Source organism: Salvelinus fontinalis, chromosome 6 (genome assembly GCF_029448725.1).
Source record: "Salvelinus fontinalis isolate EN_2023a chromosome 6, ASM2944872v1, whole genome shotgun sequence".
Lineage (NCBI taxonomy): Eukaryota > Metazoa > Chordata > Actinopteri > Salmoniformes > Salmonidae > Salvelinus > Salvelinus fontinalis.
Window position 1 is genome coordinate 11,562,646 of NC_074670.1, and position 18,763 is coordinate 11,581,408.

Consider the following 18,763-nt stretch of genomic DNA (forward strand, 5'->3'; position numbering starts at 1 on the left):
AACCTAATTTGTTTTGAAATGAGTAAAACACAAACTGATCTGAAATCGGTGCATAGTGGAGAGTTCATCCAACATTATTCAGACTTCTTTCTGGCAATGGCACTCTCATAATAAGTTATTAAAGATGCCGTAATAATACAGGCAGTAGCCTGACTTTGAATATTTGATATATGTATTTTACAATAGCCTAAATGAAAGCAATGGATCTACATGTTTTTCATCATTGTTTATTTTTAAATAAGCCTTATACACTTTATTGTAATGATGTCACTGATTTGCCACGATTGGCTGGTCTCAATATTTTCTCAGCATTACATTGTTTTCAATAACATTTCCCACTGCAGCCTATATGCCAAGCGTAGCATTTGGAAATAGCCTATGCACTCATCTACTCATGAATAGAGATAAAAACTAGGCAATGATCAATTTGTAGGTTAGTATATGAGATTGTTGTTCTTCTCATGTATGTTGTTCAGGTTGGGCCGATGGGTTTGTCGCGATGCCGTGCCACGTCCCTGTTTGAAAGCACCAATAGGGACAGCACTCAGAAAGAGAGGGGGTATATTCATTACATAAACCGTTTACAGGGTAAGAACCAAACGAAAGCAAACAGAGGAAACAACAGTTTCTATTGGACAAATGCAGGTAGGTCCCTCTCCGTTTCGTCCCGTTTGTTTCCGTTTAAGAAGCGCTTTGCAACAGAATCGGCGTAATGAATACGCCCCATGCAGGTAGCTACCTGGGTCACGTGGACCGCAGCGCACACAGGTAGGTGCATCACAAAAAAAAAGGAACATTCACCATTACACTGCGATGAGGTGTGCCGAAGATTTTGCATAGATTACCAAGCAATCAAGAAGCCACTAAAAATATCTGGAGTTGCTGAGCACACCTTTGCGCATAGGTGTGTGGGTGGCTGGATTCTTTGGGTTCTATACTGTTCTGGGGGTGTAGCTGTAGGTTATTTTCTATTACTTTGGGTGTAATTAGAGTAGTTTCTTTTTGTATTTATCCTGAAAATGACGGCTCAGGTAGACTACCTGGTGGTGTTGTTCACCACCACATCTGGCGCTTGCGGAGACCTCTTGGGTTCGGACGAGACGGAGCTCGAGCAGTTGGTGTGGCAGCTCGTGGACTTGAAGAACAAAAAGGTAATCTTTAAAATATTTTCCTTTTTTTATTAAGAGAATATGATAATTACTTTTTTTTTCAGGAGCTAGATTAGGTAATCTATAGAAAGACAAAGTATTCATCCAACATAACCAGAGTGCTCTCTGTGTCAATGTGCCCTATTTGGTTTAAAATACGACCACCTTTCTTCTGTTTATGAGGTCTAATGACAAAACTGATCATAAGTGTGCCATAAATCGGCTACTCCATTATGCATATTAAAGTGTGTTTTTTTAAGTGTACACATTGTTATTTTAAATGTACTGAAGTGTGTGTGTTTTCTCTCTGGTCCAGTTGGGAAAGGTGAATGAGGTGTTAATACGGCCTGAGCACTCGGACCTTACAGAAGATTGTCTGGGGGAGAGAGAGGACAGCGAGGAGTCCGTCTCTACAGTCACAGACTTGGAGCACGCGCTAAACCAGGTACAGACAGTATCTGTTGTCTCGTGGTTTTTTATGAAATACATGTTTGACCTCATCATATTCTGCTTTGCCATCCATTCCTCCTTCACTTGAAATCAGAGGCACCGATGCATTGATTGGAGTTTGATAACAATTGATTGTTTATTTAGGCCTTGATCCTGGGATATCTAATTATAATTGGCTAATAACGAATCATCATTTTCGATCCCTATAGAGTTTTACTTGACAGCCTGAGGGATAGTTGTAAAAGTCCATTGAGTGATGAGAAGGTGTGGATCTTTAGAGCTTAGTAATGCAAATGTCCACCCAATTTGCATAATGAGGCTTATACAATTAGAGTGCAATTAAAGTGCTTGTTCTCTGAAACCAAAAATATAAACCATACATAGACAAAAGACAATAGACAGACATACACACACAAACATTGATGACATCACCCCACAAATCGTTTCCAGCCACTCGAAAGTAACAACAAGTCATTCAAGTTGGACTTTATCACAAGCAGTAATTTGTAAGCCTATATTTGGATGTTTTTGTAAATATTTTGTCTACATGGTAATACTTTCAATTAAGGTAGACTCAGTTTAAATAGTCTATAAACAGCATTAATAGGTTGTTTATTAGTCAGTAGTAAACAGTTATAACTTATTGGATGAAATTGTGTACTGTGGTCAACGTTTTGGCACTTGCAGAATAATGAGATTATAAATGGCTGCATTGATATTCATCATCACAAGAATAATGATCACACTTTCAACCAATAAAATGTTAGTCTATTTTCAATATTACCAGTGAGTTGTTCTGTAATTGTTTATTACAGATGTGTTATCTGATATTGATTTAAAGAGTTTACATTGTAGCTGATCTCTTCCTATGTTTTAAACAGTTCCATCTGAGATTGACCAATGAGGTGAACAGCTTGGGCGCGGGCACGTCAGTGTGTGTGTGTACGGACGGGCAGCTCCACATTCGCCAGGTTCTCCACCCCGAAGCTGCGGGCAAGGTAAGGGTACAGGCTGGCAGGGCGGGGAGCACAATTACCTCCAGCAGAAGCGTTTGGTGTTCACAGAACCATAAAGAAATGTGTTATGTCTGCTGTTCTGTCAAGATCCTGCTCTACATGATGTTGAAATGGGAGGTTGTCTTGACATATTGTCTTGGCTTTGTTTGAACATGAACGCGCGCACACACACAAGCACACACACACACACACACACACACACACACACACACACACACACACACACACACACACACACACACACACACACACACACACACACACACACACACACACACACACACACCGTTCTCCTATTACATCTTGAGTCCCCCCCCATCACATCTAGTATGATATACAGACCCATGGGGAACTTAACTTTATTGACATGAGTAAATATGTAAATGAAGGTAGTAAACAGACAGCGTAGCTCCTGATACGACCCAACACCTAACAGCTGTCAATGGTAGGCTGCACATGTTCTCTTCCTCCTCTCTACTGTTCAATCAATAATAATATGGTCAGAACGTTTTTAAAGGGGCATACTACAGTATATTTGGTCCGTGCAAGACTCAAACTCTGGTGATCCAAGCACATACCACATTCAGTTCCCCTGGGTTAATGTATGTGACTTTACCCACCGGGCACACACTGGTTGAATCAACGTTGTTTCCACGTCATTTCAATAGAATTACATTGAACCAACTTGGAATAGACGTTGAATTGACGTCTGTGCCCAGTGTGTAATGTCTGCAGTTGTCTTCCTCGGCAGAACCTGGCACTGCCAGAATGTTTCAACTCCTTTTTTGACCTAAAGAAAGAGTTCAGGAAGCACTTCCCCTCTGCAGACACCAAGAGCCTGGAGGTGCAGTACATGGCAGAATGTATCCTTACAACTGAGAAACACAGCAAAGACACTCACAGCAACGACACTCACAGCAATGACACTCACAGCAATGACACTCACAGCAAGGACACTCACAGCAAGGACACTCACAGCAAAGACACTCACAGTAATGACACTCACAGCAAAGACACTCACAGCAATGACACTCACAGCAATGACACTCACAGCAATGACACTCACAGCAAAGACACTCACAGCAATGACACTCACAGTAATGACACTCACAGCAAAGACACTCACAGCAATGACACTCACAGCAATGACACTCACAGCAATGACACTCACAGCAAAGACACTCACAGCAATGACACTCACAGCAATGACACTCACAGCAATGACACTCACAGCAATGACACTCACAGCAATGACACTTGGTTCATTTTACAGCTTTGCATGAGCCCTGCTTTTGTAGTGTAGCTTCATGCCGTTAGTGCATGTGTGTGTGTGTGTGTGATCGCGCGTGCGTGGTTGTGAGAGAGAGAGCACGAGAGTGTGTGTGATACTGACACACTCCCATGGGGGAGGCGTCTGCAGGCCTCAGGGTGTTGGCTGTGGGACTAGAGGTTTTGAAATGCAAATAGAGACACAATTGCCGTGTCTCACTGTAGCTCCAAGAGGAACATGCTGTGTGTTGAGCCAACAGGACCAGCCCTACACACCTACCAGGAAGCAGGACTAACACACACACACATGCACACACACACCTTGCTTGCTCCTCTCCAGTAGTTTTCTCCTTGACCACGGTTTCCTCAGCTCTCAGTGTAACTGTGGAGCCAGTAGCCATATTGGAGCCGCCGGCCGTACTGGATCCAACGGCTGTGTTGGATCCGACGGCCATGTTGTCACCGGTCACAGCAGCACTGCAGGTCCAGACCATGGCCAACATCGTCCTAGCCCTGCTATTGGAACCCTTATGTGAGTGACACACTAACTTACACAAACTCTGACTTTTCTCACAATGTTATCGTTGTTGCTTATCTTTGACTTCTGCTCTGGTCTTCTGTTTGTTGTAGGTCACACATTCTCAAACCCAGAGAGAGTCACTGAGAAGTTTGAAAGTGGCACTTGGTAACTAGACTCGTTAAGATAGATTAGCAGTAAGGTAGATGATATGATACTATTCATTGGTGTTCTTACATATTTGGATGGAGCGGGTGAGTGATTTGATGCTAACTGTTCTGTGTGTGTGTGTGTGTGTGTGTGTGTGTGTGTGTGTGTGTATGTGTGTGTGTCCATGTGCACGCGTGTGTGTAGCAGTAAGATGGAGCGTGTGTGTGACAACACAGTGATCAGAGCAAGGGGGTTGCCGTGGCAGTCATCTGACCAGGACATCGCTCGCTTCTTCAGAGGACTCAACATTGCCAAGTATGTGTGTTCAGTGTCTAGTGGTGTGTTGTGTTTGACTCGTTGCTGTTATGATGGTGTGTAGTGTATTGAAATAGTTTTAATAGCTGTAATGCTGTGTGTTGTCCAGAGGTGGTGCTGCGTTGTGTCTGAACGCCCAGGGTCGGAGGAACGGAGAGGCTATGGTCCGCTTCATCAGTGAAGAGCACAGAGACATGGCCCTGCAGAGACACAAACACCACATGGGCAACAGATACATAGAGGTCATCTGTTAATAACCTATTATCAACCTATTACTAACCCTCACCCTAACCAACGATACATAGAGGTCATCTGTTAATAACCTATTAACAACCTATTACTAACCCTCACCCTAACCAACGATACATAGAGGTCATCTGTTAATAACCTATTATCAACCTATTACTAACCCTCACCCTAACCAACGATACATAGAGGTCATCTGTTAATAACCTACTATCAACCTATTACTAACCCTCACCCTAACCAACAATACATAGAGGTAATCTGTTAATAACCTAGTATCAACCTATTGCTAACCCTCACCCTAACCAACGATACATAGAGGTCATCTGTTAATAACCTACTATCAACCTATTACTAACCCTCACCCTAACCAACGATACATAGAGGTCATCTGTTAGTAACCTAGTATCAACCTATTACTAACCCTCACCCTAACCAACGATACATAGAGGTCATCTGTTAATAACCTACTATCAACCTATTACTAACCCTCACCCTAATGGTTTTAGACTCCTACACAGTACAGGTTTAAATGTTCTAGTGGTTTTAGACTCCTACACAGTACAGGTTTATATGTTCTAGTGGTTTTAGACACCTACACAGTACAGGTTTAAATGTTCTAGTGGTTTTAGACTCCTACACAGTACAGGTTTATATGTTCTAGTGGTTTTAGACTCCTACACAGTACAGGTTTAAATGTTCTAGTGGTTTTAGACTCCTACACAGTACAGGTTTAAATGTTCTAGTGGTTTTAGACTCCTACACAGTACAGGTTTAATAGACATAACCTGTTAATAACCTATTACTGACCCTAACCAACTGTACATAGAGGTAACCTGTTAATAACCTTTTACTAACCCTAACCAACTGTACATAGAGGTAACCTGTTAATAACCTATAATCAACCTTTTACCAACTCTATCTATGGTCTTGCTCAGATACTAAAAACTCCAATAAATAAGTAAACGTAACCTGTCAGTAACAGCTGGAGCCCAAAGAGCAGGAGTTAATGCCATGTCTTTTCTGCTGCAGGTGTACAAGGCAACAGGAGAGGACTTCCTTAAGATAGCAGGCGGTACCTCCAGTGAGGTGGCGTTGTTTCTGTCTCGTGAGGACCAGGTGATTGTCAGGATGAGAGGTCTTCCCTTCACCGCCACACCTGACCAGGTGCTGGCCTTCTTCTCCCAGGGGGAGGGGCCTAAAGAGGCGTGTCCTGTCAGTGGTGACAAGGATGGCATCCTATTTGTGCGTTTCCCTGATGGAAGGCCGACAGGCGACGCCTTTGTCCTATTCGCCAGTGAGGAGCATGCTCAGTGCGCTCTCAGGAAGCACAAAGACATCCTGGGAAAGAGATACATTGAGCTGTTCAAGAGCACCGCCGCTGAGGTGCAACAGGTATGAAGAGGGGAAGGGTTTGTCTGTCTGTTAAGGTGCGACAGGTAGAAAGAGAGAGAGCGGGAGGGAGTGAGCGTGCATGTGTGTGTGTGTGTGTTGGTGTGTGTGTGTGTTGGTATAGTCCTAGTGGGGGTTTCTGTAGGAAACCTAAGCAGAGGATTTAAAGGTTTAAGGGTGTGACACAGAGCTTCAATAGAACACGAGGATTTACTCTAATTAACAACTGGATGAGCGAGCGAGTGTGTGTGTGTGTGTGTGTTTGTATGTGTGTGTGTCTGTGTGTGTGTGTGTGTGTGTGTGTGTGTGTTTGGCTGTGAGTGTGGCTGTGTGTGTGTGTGTGTGTGTGTGTGTGTGTGTGTGTGTGTGTGTGTGTGTGTGTGTGTGTGTGTGTGTGTGTGTGTGTGTGCTATCCTCCTTATCGCCTGGCGTTCTGGTTAATGGGAGGTTTGTTGAGTAAACACTTAAATGCTCTGGTCTGTGAAAGATTACCCTCCTAATACACACACACACACACACACACACACACACACACACACACACACACACACACACACACACACACACACACACACACACACACACACACACACACACACACACACACACACACACATACACACCTCACCTCTCACAGTCTTAATAGACCTATTCATTGATAAGCAGGCGTTTCAGCTCTCAGTGTAGTAACATTCCCATGCACTTAGACTCCAACACAGTACAGGTTTAAATGTTCTAGTGGTTTTAGACTCCTACACAGTACAGGTTTATATGTTCTAGTGGTTTTAGACTCCTACACAGTACAGGTTTAAATGTTCTAGTGGTTTTAGACTCCTACACAGTACAGGTTTAAATGTTCTAGTGGTTTTAGACTCTTACACAGTACAGGTTTATATGTTCTAGTGGTTTTAGACTCCTACACAGTACAGGTTTATATGTTCTAGTGGTTTTAGACTCCTACACAGTACAGGTTTAAATGTTCTAGTGGTTTTAGACTCTTACACAGTACAGGTTTATATGTTCTAGTGGTTTTAGACTCCTACACAGTACAGGTTTAAATGTTCTAGTGGTTTTAGATTCTTACACAGTACAGGTTTATATGTTCTAGTGGTTTTAGACTCCTACACAGTACAGGTTTAAATGTTCTAGTGGTTTTAGACTCCTACACAGTACAGGTTTAAATGTTCTAGTGGTTTTAGACTCCTACACAGTACAGGTTTAAATGTTCTAGTGGTTTTAGACTCCTACACAGTACAGGTTTATATGTTCTAGTGGTTAGACTCCTACACAGCACAGGTTTAAATGTTCTAGGGGTTTTAGACTCCTACACAGTACAGGTTTAAATGTTCTAGTGGTTTTAGACTCCTACACAGTACAGGTTTATATGTTCTAGTGGTTAGACTCCTACACAGCACAGGTTTAAATGTTCTAGGGGTTTTAGACTCCTACACAGTACAGGTTTAAATGTTCTAGTGGTTTTAGACTCCTACACAGTACAGGTTTATATGTTCTAGTGGTTTTAGACTCCTACACAGTACAGGTTTAAATGTTCTAGTGGTTTTAGACTCCTACACAGTACAGGTTTATATGTTCTAGTGGTTTTAGACTCCTACACAGTACAGGTTTAAATGTTCTAGTGGTTTTAGACTCCTACACAGTACAGGTTTAAATGTTCTAGTGGTTTTAGACTCCTACACAGTACAGGTTTATATGTTCTAGTGGTTTTAGACTCCTACACAGTACAGGTTTAAATGTTCTAGTGGTTTTAGACTCCTACACAGTACAGGTTTATATGTTCTAGTGGTTTTAGACTCCTACACAGTACAGGTTTAAATGTTCTAGTGGTTTTAGACTCTTACACAGTACAGGTTTATATGTTCTAGTGGTTTTAGACTCCTACACAGTACAGGTTTAAATGTTCTAGTGGTTTTAGACTCTTACACAGTACAGGTTTATATGTTCTAGTGGTTTTAGACTCCTACACAGTACAGGTTTATATGTTCTAGTGGTTTTAGACTCCTACACAGTACAGGTTTATATGTTCTAGTGGTTTTAGACTCCTACACAGTACAGGTTTAAATGTTCTAGTGGTTTTAGACTCTTACACAGTACAGGTTTATATGTTCTAGTCGTTTTAGACTCCTACACAGTACAGGTTTAAATGTTCTAGTGGTTTTAGACTCCTACACCGTACAGGTTTAAATGTTCTAGTGGTTTTAGACTCCTACACAGTACGGGTTTAAATGTTCTAGTGGTTTTAGACTCCTAGACAGTACAGGTTTAAATGTTCTAGCGGTTTTAGACTCCTAGACAGTACAGGTTTAAATGTTCTAGTGGTTTTAGACTCCTACACAGTACAGGTTTAAATGTTCTAGTGGTTTTAGACTCCTACACAGTACAGGTTTAAATGTTCTAGAGGTTTTAGACTCCTACACAGTACAGGTTTAAATGTTCTAGAGGTTTTAGACTCCTACACAGTACAGGTTTAAATGTTCTAGTGGTTTTAGATGTCTGAAGGTGAGAGGTCAAGAGGTCAGAGTTCAGTGGTAGTGAGTGACCCTGAGGGGGCTGGGTTACAGTTCCTCTCCAGGACGGTAAACATTGTGATATCCTGTTGGCAAACAGCCAGATCCCTACTGTCAACACACAAACACACACACACCTTTTCAATACAGACACACACACACCTACACATACTTAATCGGAAAACCCCTGCCAGAGTAAAACCAGGAACTCCAGAGAGAATATGCTTGTTTATGTGTGTATGTTGTTGCTGAACCAGCACTTATAACCATCTAACCGTATAACTCTCTCTGTGTGTGTAGGTGTTGAACAGGTACTCATCAGCCCCTCTGATCCCCGTGGCTCCAGCCCCCCTGGTGTCAATGTTGCCCTCTGTGTCTCTGTTGCCCTCTCCTGGTGGCGTGAGGGACTGCCTCAGGCTGAGGGGGCTGCCCTACACCGCCACCATAGAGGACATACTGGCCTTCCTAGGAGAATACACACACGACATCAAACCACACGGAGTGCACATGGTGGTCAACCAACAGGTACACACTATATAAGCCTGCTCACGCACACACACTCACACTCTCTCTCTCTCTCTCTCTCTCTCTCTCTCTCTCTCTCTCTCTCTCTCACTCACACACACACACACACACACACACACACACACACACACACACACACACACACACACACACACACACACACACACACACACACACACACACACACACACTATTCGTACTGATACTAAGTTACCCTGCTTTGTGTGTGTATCTCCATAGGGTCGTCCGTCAGGGGACTGTTTCATCCAGATGCGTTCAGCGGAGCGGGCTTTCTCTGCCTCCCAGCGGGTCCACAAGCAGGTGATGTCTGGTCCGGGCCAGGCTGGCAAGCGAGGGGTTAACAGCCGCTATGTGGAGGTGTTCCCCTGTAGCGCTGAAGAGATGGGTCTGGTGTTGATGGGAGGCTCCCTCTCACACACACACATTCACACACACACCCGGACCAGGAATGGGACAGGGCTCAGCCCGCCGCCATGTAAGTCCAGACGTAAGTGCTGCTGGGAGCTGGGCGCTTCGGGACCGCAGGGTAGGTGGGCTGCCACAGACCAGGGGGCAGGAAAGGGTGAGGGGATAGAGGTCAGAGGTTAAATCTTGCCCCCTGTCTTCTTTTCTGTCTGGGTTCTCTCTGATCTAGAACTCTGGGAGGGCAGGAGCGTCTGACCTGACCAGAGGGGTAGGAACCTGGGGTGTGTGTGTGAGTGTGTGTGAGTGTTTGTGTTTGTGTGTGTTTCCCCTTGTGGTTTGGGAAAATTCTGTGTGATTTTGGTGAATTTGCATGCGGGGAGAAATCTGTATTTCACTGACTGTTCAATGTAAACATCTTCTTCACACTCTGATTAAAAACAGTGTGTTCCAATGGTTTATGTGTGCTTGGCATGTGTGAGGCCTCTTGCCCAATTCCAAATGGATCCCAATGTACTGGAAGCATTGGATAGGTGTGTAAGCAATATTACAAAAGTGACTTGAAAGTAGGGACTCAGGATTGATTTAGGATTGGGCTTGAGTCTTCCAGTCGGAGTGTGTCCAATCAGGGGGGCTGTGGGAGAGGTGGGTGGAGCTGAGCTCTGGTGTGTAGTGATGGTGATGTCTAGTCATTGAGCTCTGGTGTGTAGTGATGGTGATATCTAGTCATTGAGCTCTGGTGTGTAGTGATGGTGATATCTAGTCATTGAGCTCTGGTGTGTAGTGATGGTGATATCTAGTCATTGAGCTCTGGTGTGTAGTGATGGAGATGTCTAGTCATTGAGCTCTGGTGTGTAGTGATGGAGATGTCTAGTCATTGAGCTCTGGTGTGTAGTGATGGGGATGTCTAGTCATTGAGCTCTGGTGTGTAGTGATGGAGATGTCTAGTCATTGAGCTCTGGTGTGTAGTGATGGAGATGTCTAGTCATTGAGCTCTGGTGTGTAGTGATGGGGATGTCTAGTCATTGAGCTCTGGTGTGTAGTGATGGAGATGTCTAGTCATTGAGCTCTGGTGTGTAGTGATGGGGATGTCTAGTCATTGAGCTCTGGTGTGTAGTGATGGGGATGTCTAGTCATTGAGCTCTGGTGTGTAGTGATGGTGATATCTAGTCATTGAGCTCTGGTGTGTGTGATGGGGATGTCTAGTCATTGAGCTCTGGTGTGTAGTGATGGTGATATCTAGTCATTGAGCTCTGGTGTGTAGTGATGGGGATGTCTGGTCATTGAGCTCTGGTGTGTAGTGATGGTGATGTCTAGTCATTGAGCTCTGATGTGTAGTGATGGTGATATCTAGTCATTGAGCTCTGGTGTGTAGTGATGGTGATGTCTAGTCATTGAGCTCTGGTGTGTAGTGATAGGGATGTCTAGTCATTGAGCTCTGGTGTGTAGTGATGGGGATGTCTAGTCATTGAGCTCTGGTGTGTAGTGATGGTGATATCTAGTCATTGAGCTCTGGTGTGTAGTGATGGGGAAGTCTAGTCATTGAGCTCTGGTGTGTAGTGATGGGGATGTCTAGTCATTGAGCTCTGGTGTGTAGTGATGGGGATGTCTAGTCATTGAGCTCTGGTGTGTAGTGATGGGGAAGTCTAGTCATTGAGCTCTGGTGTGTAGTGATGGTGATATCTAGTCATTGAGCTCTGGTGTGTAGTGATGGGGATATCTAGTCATTGAGCTCTGGTGTGTAGTGATGGTGATATCTAGTCATTGAGCTCTGGTGTGTAGTGATGGTGATATCTAGTCATTGAGCTCTGGTGTGTAGTGATGGGGATGTCTAGTCATTGAGCTCTGGTGTGTAGTGATGGTGATGTCTAGTCATTGAGCTCTGGTGTGTAGTGATGGGGGTGTCTAGTCATTGAGCTCTGGTGTGTAGTGATGGGGATGTCTAGTCATTGAGCTCTGGTGTGTAGTGATGGTGATGTCTAGTCATTGAGCTCTGGTGTGTAGTGATGGTGATGTCTAGTCATTGAGCTCTGGTGTGTAGTGATGGTGATATCTAGTCATTGAGCTCTGGTGTGTAGTGATGGGGATGTCTAGTCATTGAGCTCTGGTGTGTAGTGATGGGGATATCTAGTCATTGAGCTCTGGTGTGTAGTGATGGGGATGTCTAGTCATTGAGCTCTGGTGTGTAGTGATGGTGATATCTAGTCATTGAGCTCTGGTGTGTAGTGATGGTGATATCTAGTCATTGAGCTCTGGTGTGTAGTGATTGTGATGTCTAGTCATTGAGCTCTGGTGTGTAGTGATGGGGATATCTAGTCATTGAGCTCTGGTGTGTAGTGATGGGGATATCTAGTCATTGAGCTCTGGTGTGTAGTGATGGTGATGTCTAGTCATTGAGCTCTGGTGTGTAGTGATGGTGATATCTAGTCATTGAGCTCTGGTGTGTAGTGATGGTGATATCTAGTCATTGAGCTCTGGTGTGTAGTGATTGTGATGTCTAGTCATTGAGCTCTGGTGTGTAGTGATTGTGATGTCTAGTCATTGAGCTCTGGTGTGTAGTGATGGTGATATCTAGTCATTGAGCTCTGGTGTGTAGTCCCGTGTAGCTCAGTTGGTAGAGCATGGCACTTGCAATTCCAGGGTTGTGGGTTTTGATTCCGACCGGGGACCAGTATGAAAATGTATGCACTCAACACTGTAAGGACTCAAATGTAAAACAGTCATGGTGATATAATAGTGAGGTCATTAGTGGGGTCAGGAGTCAAGCCCAAACACACGTCTGTAGGAACTAAAGGTTTTCATTGAGGAGGGTCGTTGTTGCAGAAGCCTCTCCTAGAAACAAACTACGACGGGGACCATGTCACATAGCCATTGTAGACGACTGGGAAGCACACTGTAGTCTGCTCACAGCAGCCATCTTTAGAGGGGACCAGGGGATCTGTAGTTCTCTGTGTTCCGTGTTGGGCATGTGTCCTTTCCGTGTCCTTTCCTTGGCGTGTTGTCTAACTACCCCCCCACCCCCAATCCCCGCTCCCCAGGTCTGTCTCCTCCCTCCTACTCCTTCCCACCCGTCCCTTCCATCCTGCCAGCTGAGGCTGCCGGCCTCTTCCCTCCCATTGGGCAGGTGCTGCTGAGTCCCCGCCCCCTAGGACCTGGACACGCCTACTACCCAGCTAGCACGCAGCTCTACATGAACTACACTGCATACTATCCCAGGTAAGGACTATTATGGGTTGTGGGGAAGGACATACACAAGGGTAGTTAATGATATCAGTGCCCCAGATAAGAACTGTTAGCCCCATAAACCATCCAGTCATACACTGTAAGTGCCTTGGGGGCTGGGAGGGAGGAGACATACACAAGGGTAGTTAATGACTGAACAGTAGTGTGGTATCAGAAGGAAGAGCAAACAGCACTAAGACCACAATGACCTTTCTCCCCCCCCCCCCCCCCCCCCTCCCCCTCAGCATTGAAGTTAATTTGGATGTGATATCCCTGACGGAAAAACCACATGGAGTTCACATGTGAACACGTGACGTTTTCCAAAAACACGTTTTCATGTGATCTTATATGAAGTTAATGTGACAACATGTAAAGCAACATGTGATAAAATGAAACTACAAGTGAAAACACATGAAGTGTTACAAAAAACACATTTTCACATGATTTTCCACATGTGAAATCGTATGGTTTTTCCTTAATGGATATTTACTGTATGACTCTAAGCACACACACCTCATGGCATTTCAGGATGTATAATGCTCTGTTTGTTATGGCCTCTCCAACTCACTCCTTATATCTCCCCCCCTCTCTCTCCTCCCTCTCTTCTCACCCTCTCTCTCCTCTCTTCTCACTCTCTTCTCCTTCTCTCTCTCCTCTCTTCACCATCTCTCTCTCCTCCCTTCTCACTCTCTTCTCCCTCTCCCTCTCTTCTCCCCTTCTCTCTTCTCCCTCTCTCTCTCCTCTCTTCGCACTCTCTCCTCTCTTCTCACCCTCTCCTCTCCTCTCTCCTCCCCCTCCCTCTCTCCAGTCCCCCAGGTTCTCCCAACACTATAGGGTACTACCCCTCCCCCACCCCCCTGCCCTCCCCTGGGGGAGTGGTCCGTATGCATGGCCTCGCCTATAAAGAACTGCTCAACACCATTCAGGGATACCAGGTAAACTGTGTGTGTGTGTGTGTGTGTGTGTGTGTGTGTGTGTGTGTGTGTGTGTGTGTGTGTGTGTGTGTGTGTGTGTGTGTGTGTGTGTGTGTGTGTGTGTGTGTGCGTGCGTGCGTGCGTGCGTGCGTGCGTGCGTGCGTGCGTGCGTGCGTGCGTGCGTGCGTGCGTGCGTGTGTGTGCGTGCGCGTGTGTGCACTTGGACGTGTTTAACTATACTTGTGGGGAAGAGAAGTCCCCGCAAGAATAGTAAACAAACATGTTGTTAGTCCCCACAAGGTGAAATGCTATTTCTAGGAGGTTTATGGTTAAGGTTGGAATTAGTGTTAGGGTTAGAATTAGGTTTAGGTTTAGGAGCTAGGTTTAGGGGTTAGGTTTTGGCGTTAAGGTTAGGGTTAAGGTTAGGATAGGTTTAGGGGTTAGGAAAAAAAGGATTTTGAATGAGACTGAATTGTGTGTCCCCACACCGTTAGATATACAAGACTGTGTGTACGTTCATGTGTGTTAGAGAAGATGTGTGTGTGTGCAATGTGACCGGTATAGTATGTGTTGCCGTGTCCTCTCATGTCTCACGGTTGATCCAAAGGAAGTATTCAAATCTGCTAATGGAGGAGTGTACTATACTGTCAGGTATCCACTGTGTTTGCCTGGAGGCTATCAAACAAGTTAGTCAGGTCTACCCTCCCTGTTCTGTTCCCTCCCTCACAAACACCCCACAGGCATTCTGTTGGGTGGATCTCCACTGCCTGCATGGACTTGATTTACAAGAGGCTGCTCCTCACTGATACATACTCTAGGAAATAGCCAGTGAGTTCAGCCTGTGCTAATGAACACTAGTTTGTAAATGGAGGTGATACTATATACTGTAGGTAAATCAGCCTGTCTCAGTCCCCTGTGTCTCTGTCCCCCTCAACACTATAGTACGCTACTGAGGATGGCCTTGTGCATGCTCATGCTAACATGCACGATCACGATCCCTCCCGGACCCTGCTCACGCAGCCCAAAGAGTGGCTGTGTATTTAAGGGGTGTGTCCTAGGCAGGCGGAAGGTAAGGATTGGCTGACAGGATCATGGGGCGTGTTTCTCCTTTCCTTCGTCTCCGGGACGACGTGGTTGTGGGTGTGGTTTGAGATTCGGGGTTACTAGGGGTCACGGAGTCTAGCTAGGGGGGATTTCAATGCCCCAAACCACACACTGTAAAAAAAGAGGATGGTTCCACCAGAGAATGTTGTGTTGATCAGGACACTGAGTAGAAGTCCCCCCCCCAACCACTGGTCCAGGATCAGATGTCTTCTACCCCCTGATGGTTCACATTTGGATTGTGTGTGTGTGTGTGTGTGTGTGTGTGTGTTTGTGTGTGTGTGTGTGTGTGTGTGTGGGGGGGGGGGTAATCTGATCCTAGATCTGTGGCAACCAGCTGATTTCCTTCTTGACATCTATATTTTTACAGTGCAGATCAGATTATCCCACACATCAAATCCTAACCTCAGATCTAGGATCAGATTACCCCACAAACCAAATCCTAACATCTAGGATCAGAATACACCCAATCCTAACCTCAGATCTAGGATCAGATTTTTATTTTATTTAACTAGGCAAGTCAGTTAAGAACAAATTCTTATGTACAATGATGGCCAAGGAACAGTGGGTTAACTGCCTTGTTCAGGGGCAGAACGACAGATTTTTACCTTGTCAGCTCGGGAATTTGACCTAGTAACCACTTTGGTTACTGGCCCAACGCTCTAATCACATTCTCTGGTGGAACCTAGAACCGTACCTGTTCTATATGGTCAATTTCTACCTGGTGCTGTCTGACTCAGCCCTTCCAAGGTGTGTTCCCCTTTCCTCCCTGGGGCGCTGTAGTGTGCTAGATAGTGTTATCACTGCTGTACTAGTGTCAGGTGGGGAGGTGGTGGACTAGGTGATGGAATCCTCTGGTGCTGGGACAAGGAAACCTTCAAACCACATAGACTCCTTTCCTTGTACTGACGTTTTCTCTCTTTTCACTCCCCTCTCTCCCTGCCTCTCTTCCTCTCTCTGTAGAGTCCTATGGAGGCATTGCCTGTACTGAGCAGTATGATTGGTCAGTCCAGCAGCAGTGATGCTCTGATGCCCTTCCCCCCTCTCCTGACCAAGCAGGGACGGCACTACCTGGACCCAAACATGTTGTAGAAGGCTCAAAGATCCACACACTGACACTCACTACCCACACACTATACCAGGGGTGTCAAACTAATTTTACCCCAAGGCCCACATTGGGGTTTCACCCAGATCTGGAGGGCCACATTGGGGTTTCACCCAGATCTGGAGGGCCACAGTGGGGTTTCACCCAGATCTGGAGAGCCACAGTGGGGTTTCACCCAGATCTGGAGGGCCACAGTGGGGTTTCACCCAGATCTGGAGGGCCACAGTGGGGTTTCACCCAGATCTGGAGGGCCACAGTGGGGTTTCACCCAGATCTGGAGGGCCACAGTGGGGTTTCACCCAGATCTGGAGGGCCACATTGGGGTTTCACCCAGATCTGGAGGGCCACAGTGGGGTTTCACCCAGATCTGGAGGGCCACAGTGGGGTTTCACCCAGATCTGGAGGGCCACAGTGAAAAGTGGTTATATATCCTTTTTTTCACATATATAAGACATGGCTCTCTATATTAAACTGTGCCGAAAGTTTGACACTCCTGCACCACAACATCACACAACACACACATGCATGCCCCCCCCCCCAACGGACATGTGGATCTGGTCTGAGTTTTGTGGTATATACAGTGTATATGCATGAGAGCAGAAATGTATTTTATATCAGAGCTTTGCCTCAGCCAAACAGCAGCTCTGTCTTTATATTGCACATAGTATTTTTAAAAAGCTTTCTAGAGACGTTCTAAGATGTTACAACCACTTCAGGAGACTGTTAGAAGTAGAGCTGCGTTTAGTACTAATTATTGATCTGAACCTTTCTTCATGACTTGCATACATTTGTGTATGTGTGTAAGTGCTTGTGTGTGTGTGTATAAGTGTGTGTGGATGTGTGTGCGTAAGTGCGTGTGTGTGTGAGAGAGAGAGAGGAATGTGCATAGTGCACTACTCTCTCTAGATACTATATGTATATATTTTTATTTTATACTGTCTGTCTAAAAACATTATATTACATTTTATTTCTTTATACTTTCTATAATTTTACAATCCAATACTAGAACATTGTATTAGGAAGCCTCCTGCATGAAGAAGTTAGTAGTGCCAGCTACACTCAGATGTTTACATGTTATGGCAAATATAAAGCACTGCTAACCAATCAGATTACTATACAGATTATACTGTATATCAACAGCATAGTGTCCGACATAAAAGTTACATGTAGTTAGTCAAATGCTGAATCACTCCCACACCCCTCCCATCTAACCTGTTTATGTTTGCCTAGTTTCACTCCACCCTTGCCTTTTGTATGTGACGCCAAGCTGAGCCCAGAGCCAGGAGATTACTATTCCTGTTGCCGGGGGTGTAAAGTACTTAAGTAAAAATACTTTAAAATACTACTTAAGTAGTTTTTGGGGGGTATCTGTACTTTACTTAACTATTTATATTTTTGACAACTTTTACTCCACTATGTTCCTAAATAAAAGTATGTATTTTTTACTCCATAGATTTTCCCTGACACCCAAAGTACAAGTTACATTTTGGATGCTCAGGCAGGACAGTAATATGGTCCAATTCACACACCTATCAATATAACACGTTGTAATCCCTACTGCCTCTTATCTGGCGGACTCACCAAAATAAAATACTACGTTTGTAAATTAATGTACTTTTTTACAACAGTTGAGTACCTTTTCCACCACTGTACTTAAGGACATTTTAAACCAGATACTTTTAGACTTTTACTAAAGTCATTTTCTATTAAGTCATCTTCACTTTTACTCAAGTATGACAATTGAGTACTTTTTCCACCACTGTCTATTGCCTTACCCAGCTCGGTCCCAACTCACTGTGATGGAGATTTACCACTGTGCTCTCTGATTCCTTACTGTAATGTCACTGTGCCTGCATGGCTGCATCTCAACAGTCTACTTCCCTGACATAAAAGGACATATTGTTCTTATCTATCATGAGTTTTCAGATCAGTGCAGACTAAGGAGGGGAGGCAAGGAGAGGACCGCGCTTCAGACTATTGAAACTCAACCAGTGTGTTTTACTCCCATGAAGGCCAGATTAGACAGTAGAGCTATAAATGGCCCATGATGATGTAATACATTGATGTCTGCTGTGACTGTGGGTCCCTGGCTGTCCAGGGAACTCTCCTGTGACCACACTGACAGTCTAATAAATAGAACATGTGAAACAAGCCTGTCTGGGAAACTCATTGATTACAAATCAAACGCACTGTCTGTGAATTCATTATTCATAACAACAATCAAGTGATCAAATTGGATTGAAGAACCTATGATGAGTTGGTCTGTGATTTGCTGCGTTCACACACTCCCACACCTCTCTCGTACTGCTAAGGTAAGGCCGCTGTTGACAGAATGTGGCTGGAGGAGGAAGACTGAGAACTCCCTGCCACGGTGTACTGACTCAGTCCCTCATACCTTCTCTCACACTCTCACAAGTACTATTGTCATCCTGAAACAGAGATAAT

General features: G+C 44.8%; 1 protein-coding gene across 5 annotated transcripts; it reads left to right on the top strand.

Annotated features, from left to right (window-relative positions):
* The first annotated feature begins 89 nt into the window (after positions 1-89).
* LOC129857037 (epithelial splicing regulatory protein 1-like) lies at positions 90-18,469 on the top strand. 5 transcript variants are annotated; one of them, XM_055924927.1, is made up of 15 exons: positions 90-1,151; positions 1,465-1,593; positions 2,480-2,596; positions 3,366-3,477; positions 4,254-4,415; positions 4,514-4,568; positions 4,755-4,865; positions 4,975-5,107; positions 6,144-6,506; positions 9,329-9,553; positions 9,794-10,061; positions 13,015-13,192; positions 14,007-14,133; positions 15,055-15,146; positions 16,179-18,469. In XM_055924927.1, the coding sequence occupies exons 1-15, from the start codon at positions 1,020-1,022 to the stop codon at positions 16,303-16,305; spliced, it is 2,331 nt and encodes a 776-aa protein (XP_055780902.1). In that variant the 5' UTR covers positions 90-1,019; the 3' UTR covers positions 16,306-18,469. The 5 variants fall into 5 exon arrangements, with proteins under 5 accessions (XP_055780902.1, XP_055780900.1, XP_055780901.1 ...); XM_055924925.1 differs by having other exon boundaries at positions 15,055-15,181; positions 16,177-16,264; XM_055924926.1 differs by having other exon boundaries at positions 9,794-10,049; positions 15,055-15,181; positions 16,177-16,264.
* Positions 18,470-18,763: the final 294 nt, after the last annotated feature.

Coding starts and splice junctions, on each gene's coding strand:
- LOC129857037 (XM_055924927.1), top strand. CDS start 1,020: ATGACGGCTCAGGTAGACTACCTGGTGGTGTTGTTCACCACCACATCT. Junction 4,866..4,974: donor AGAGGACTCAACATTGCCAA/GTATGTGTGTTC, acceptor TGTGTTGTCCAG/AGGTGGTGCTGCGTTGTGTC. Junction 14,134..15,054: donor ACACCATTCAGGGATACCAG/GTAAACTGTGTG, acceptor TCAACACTATAG/TACGCTACTGAGGATGGCCT.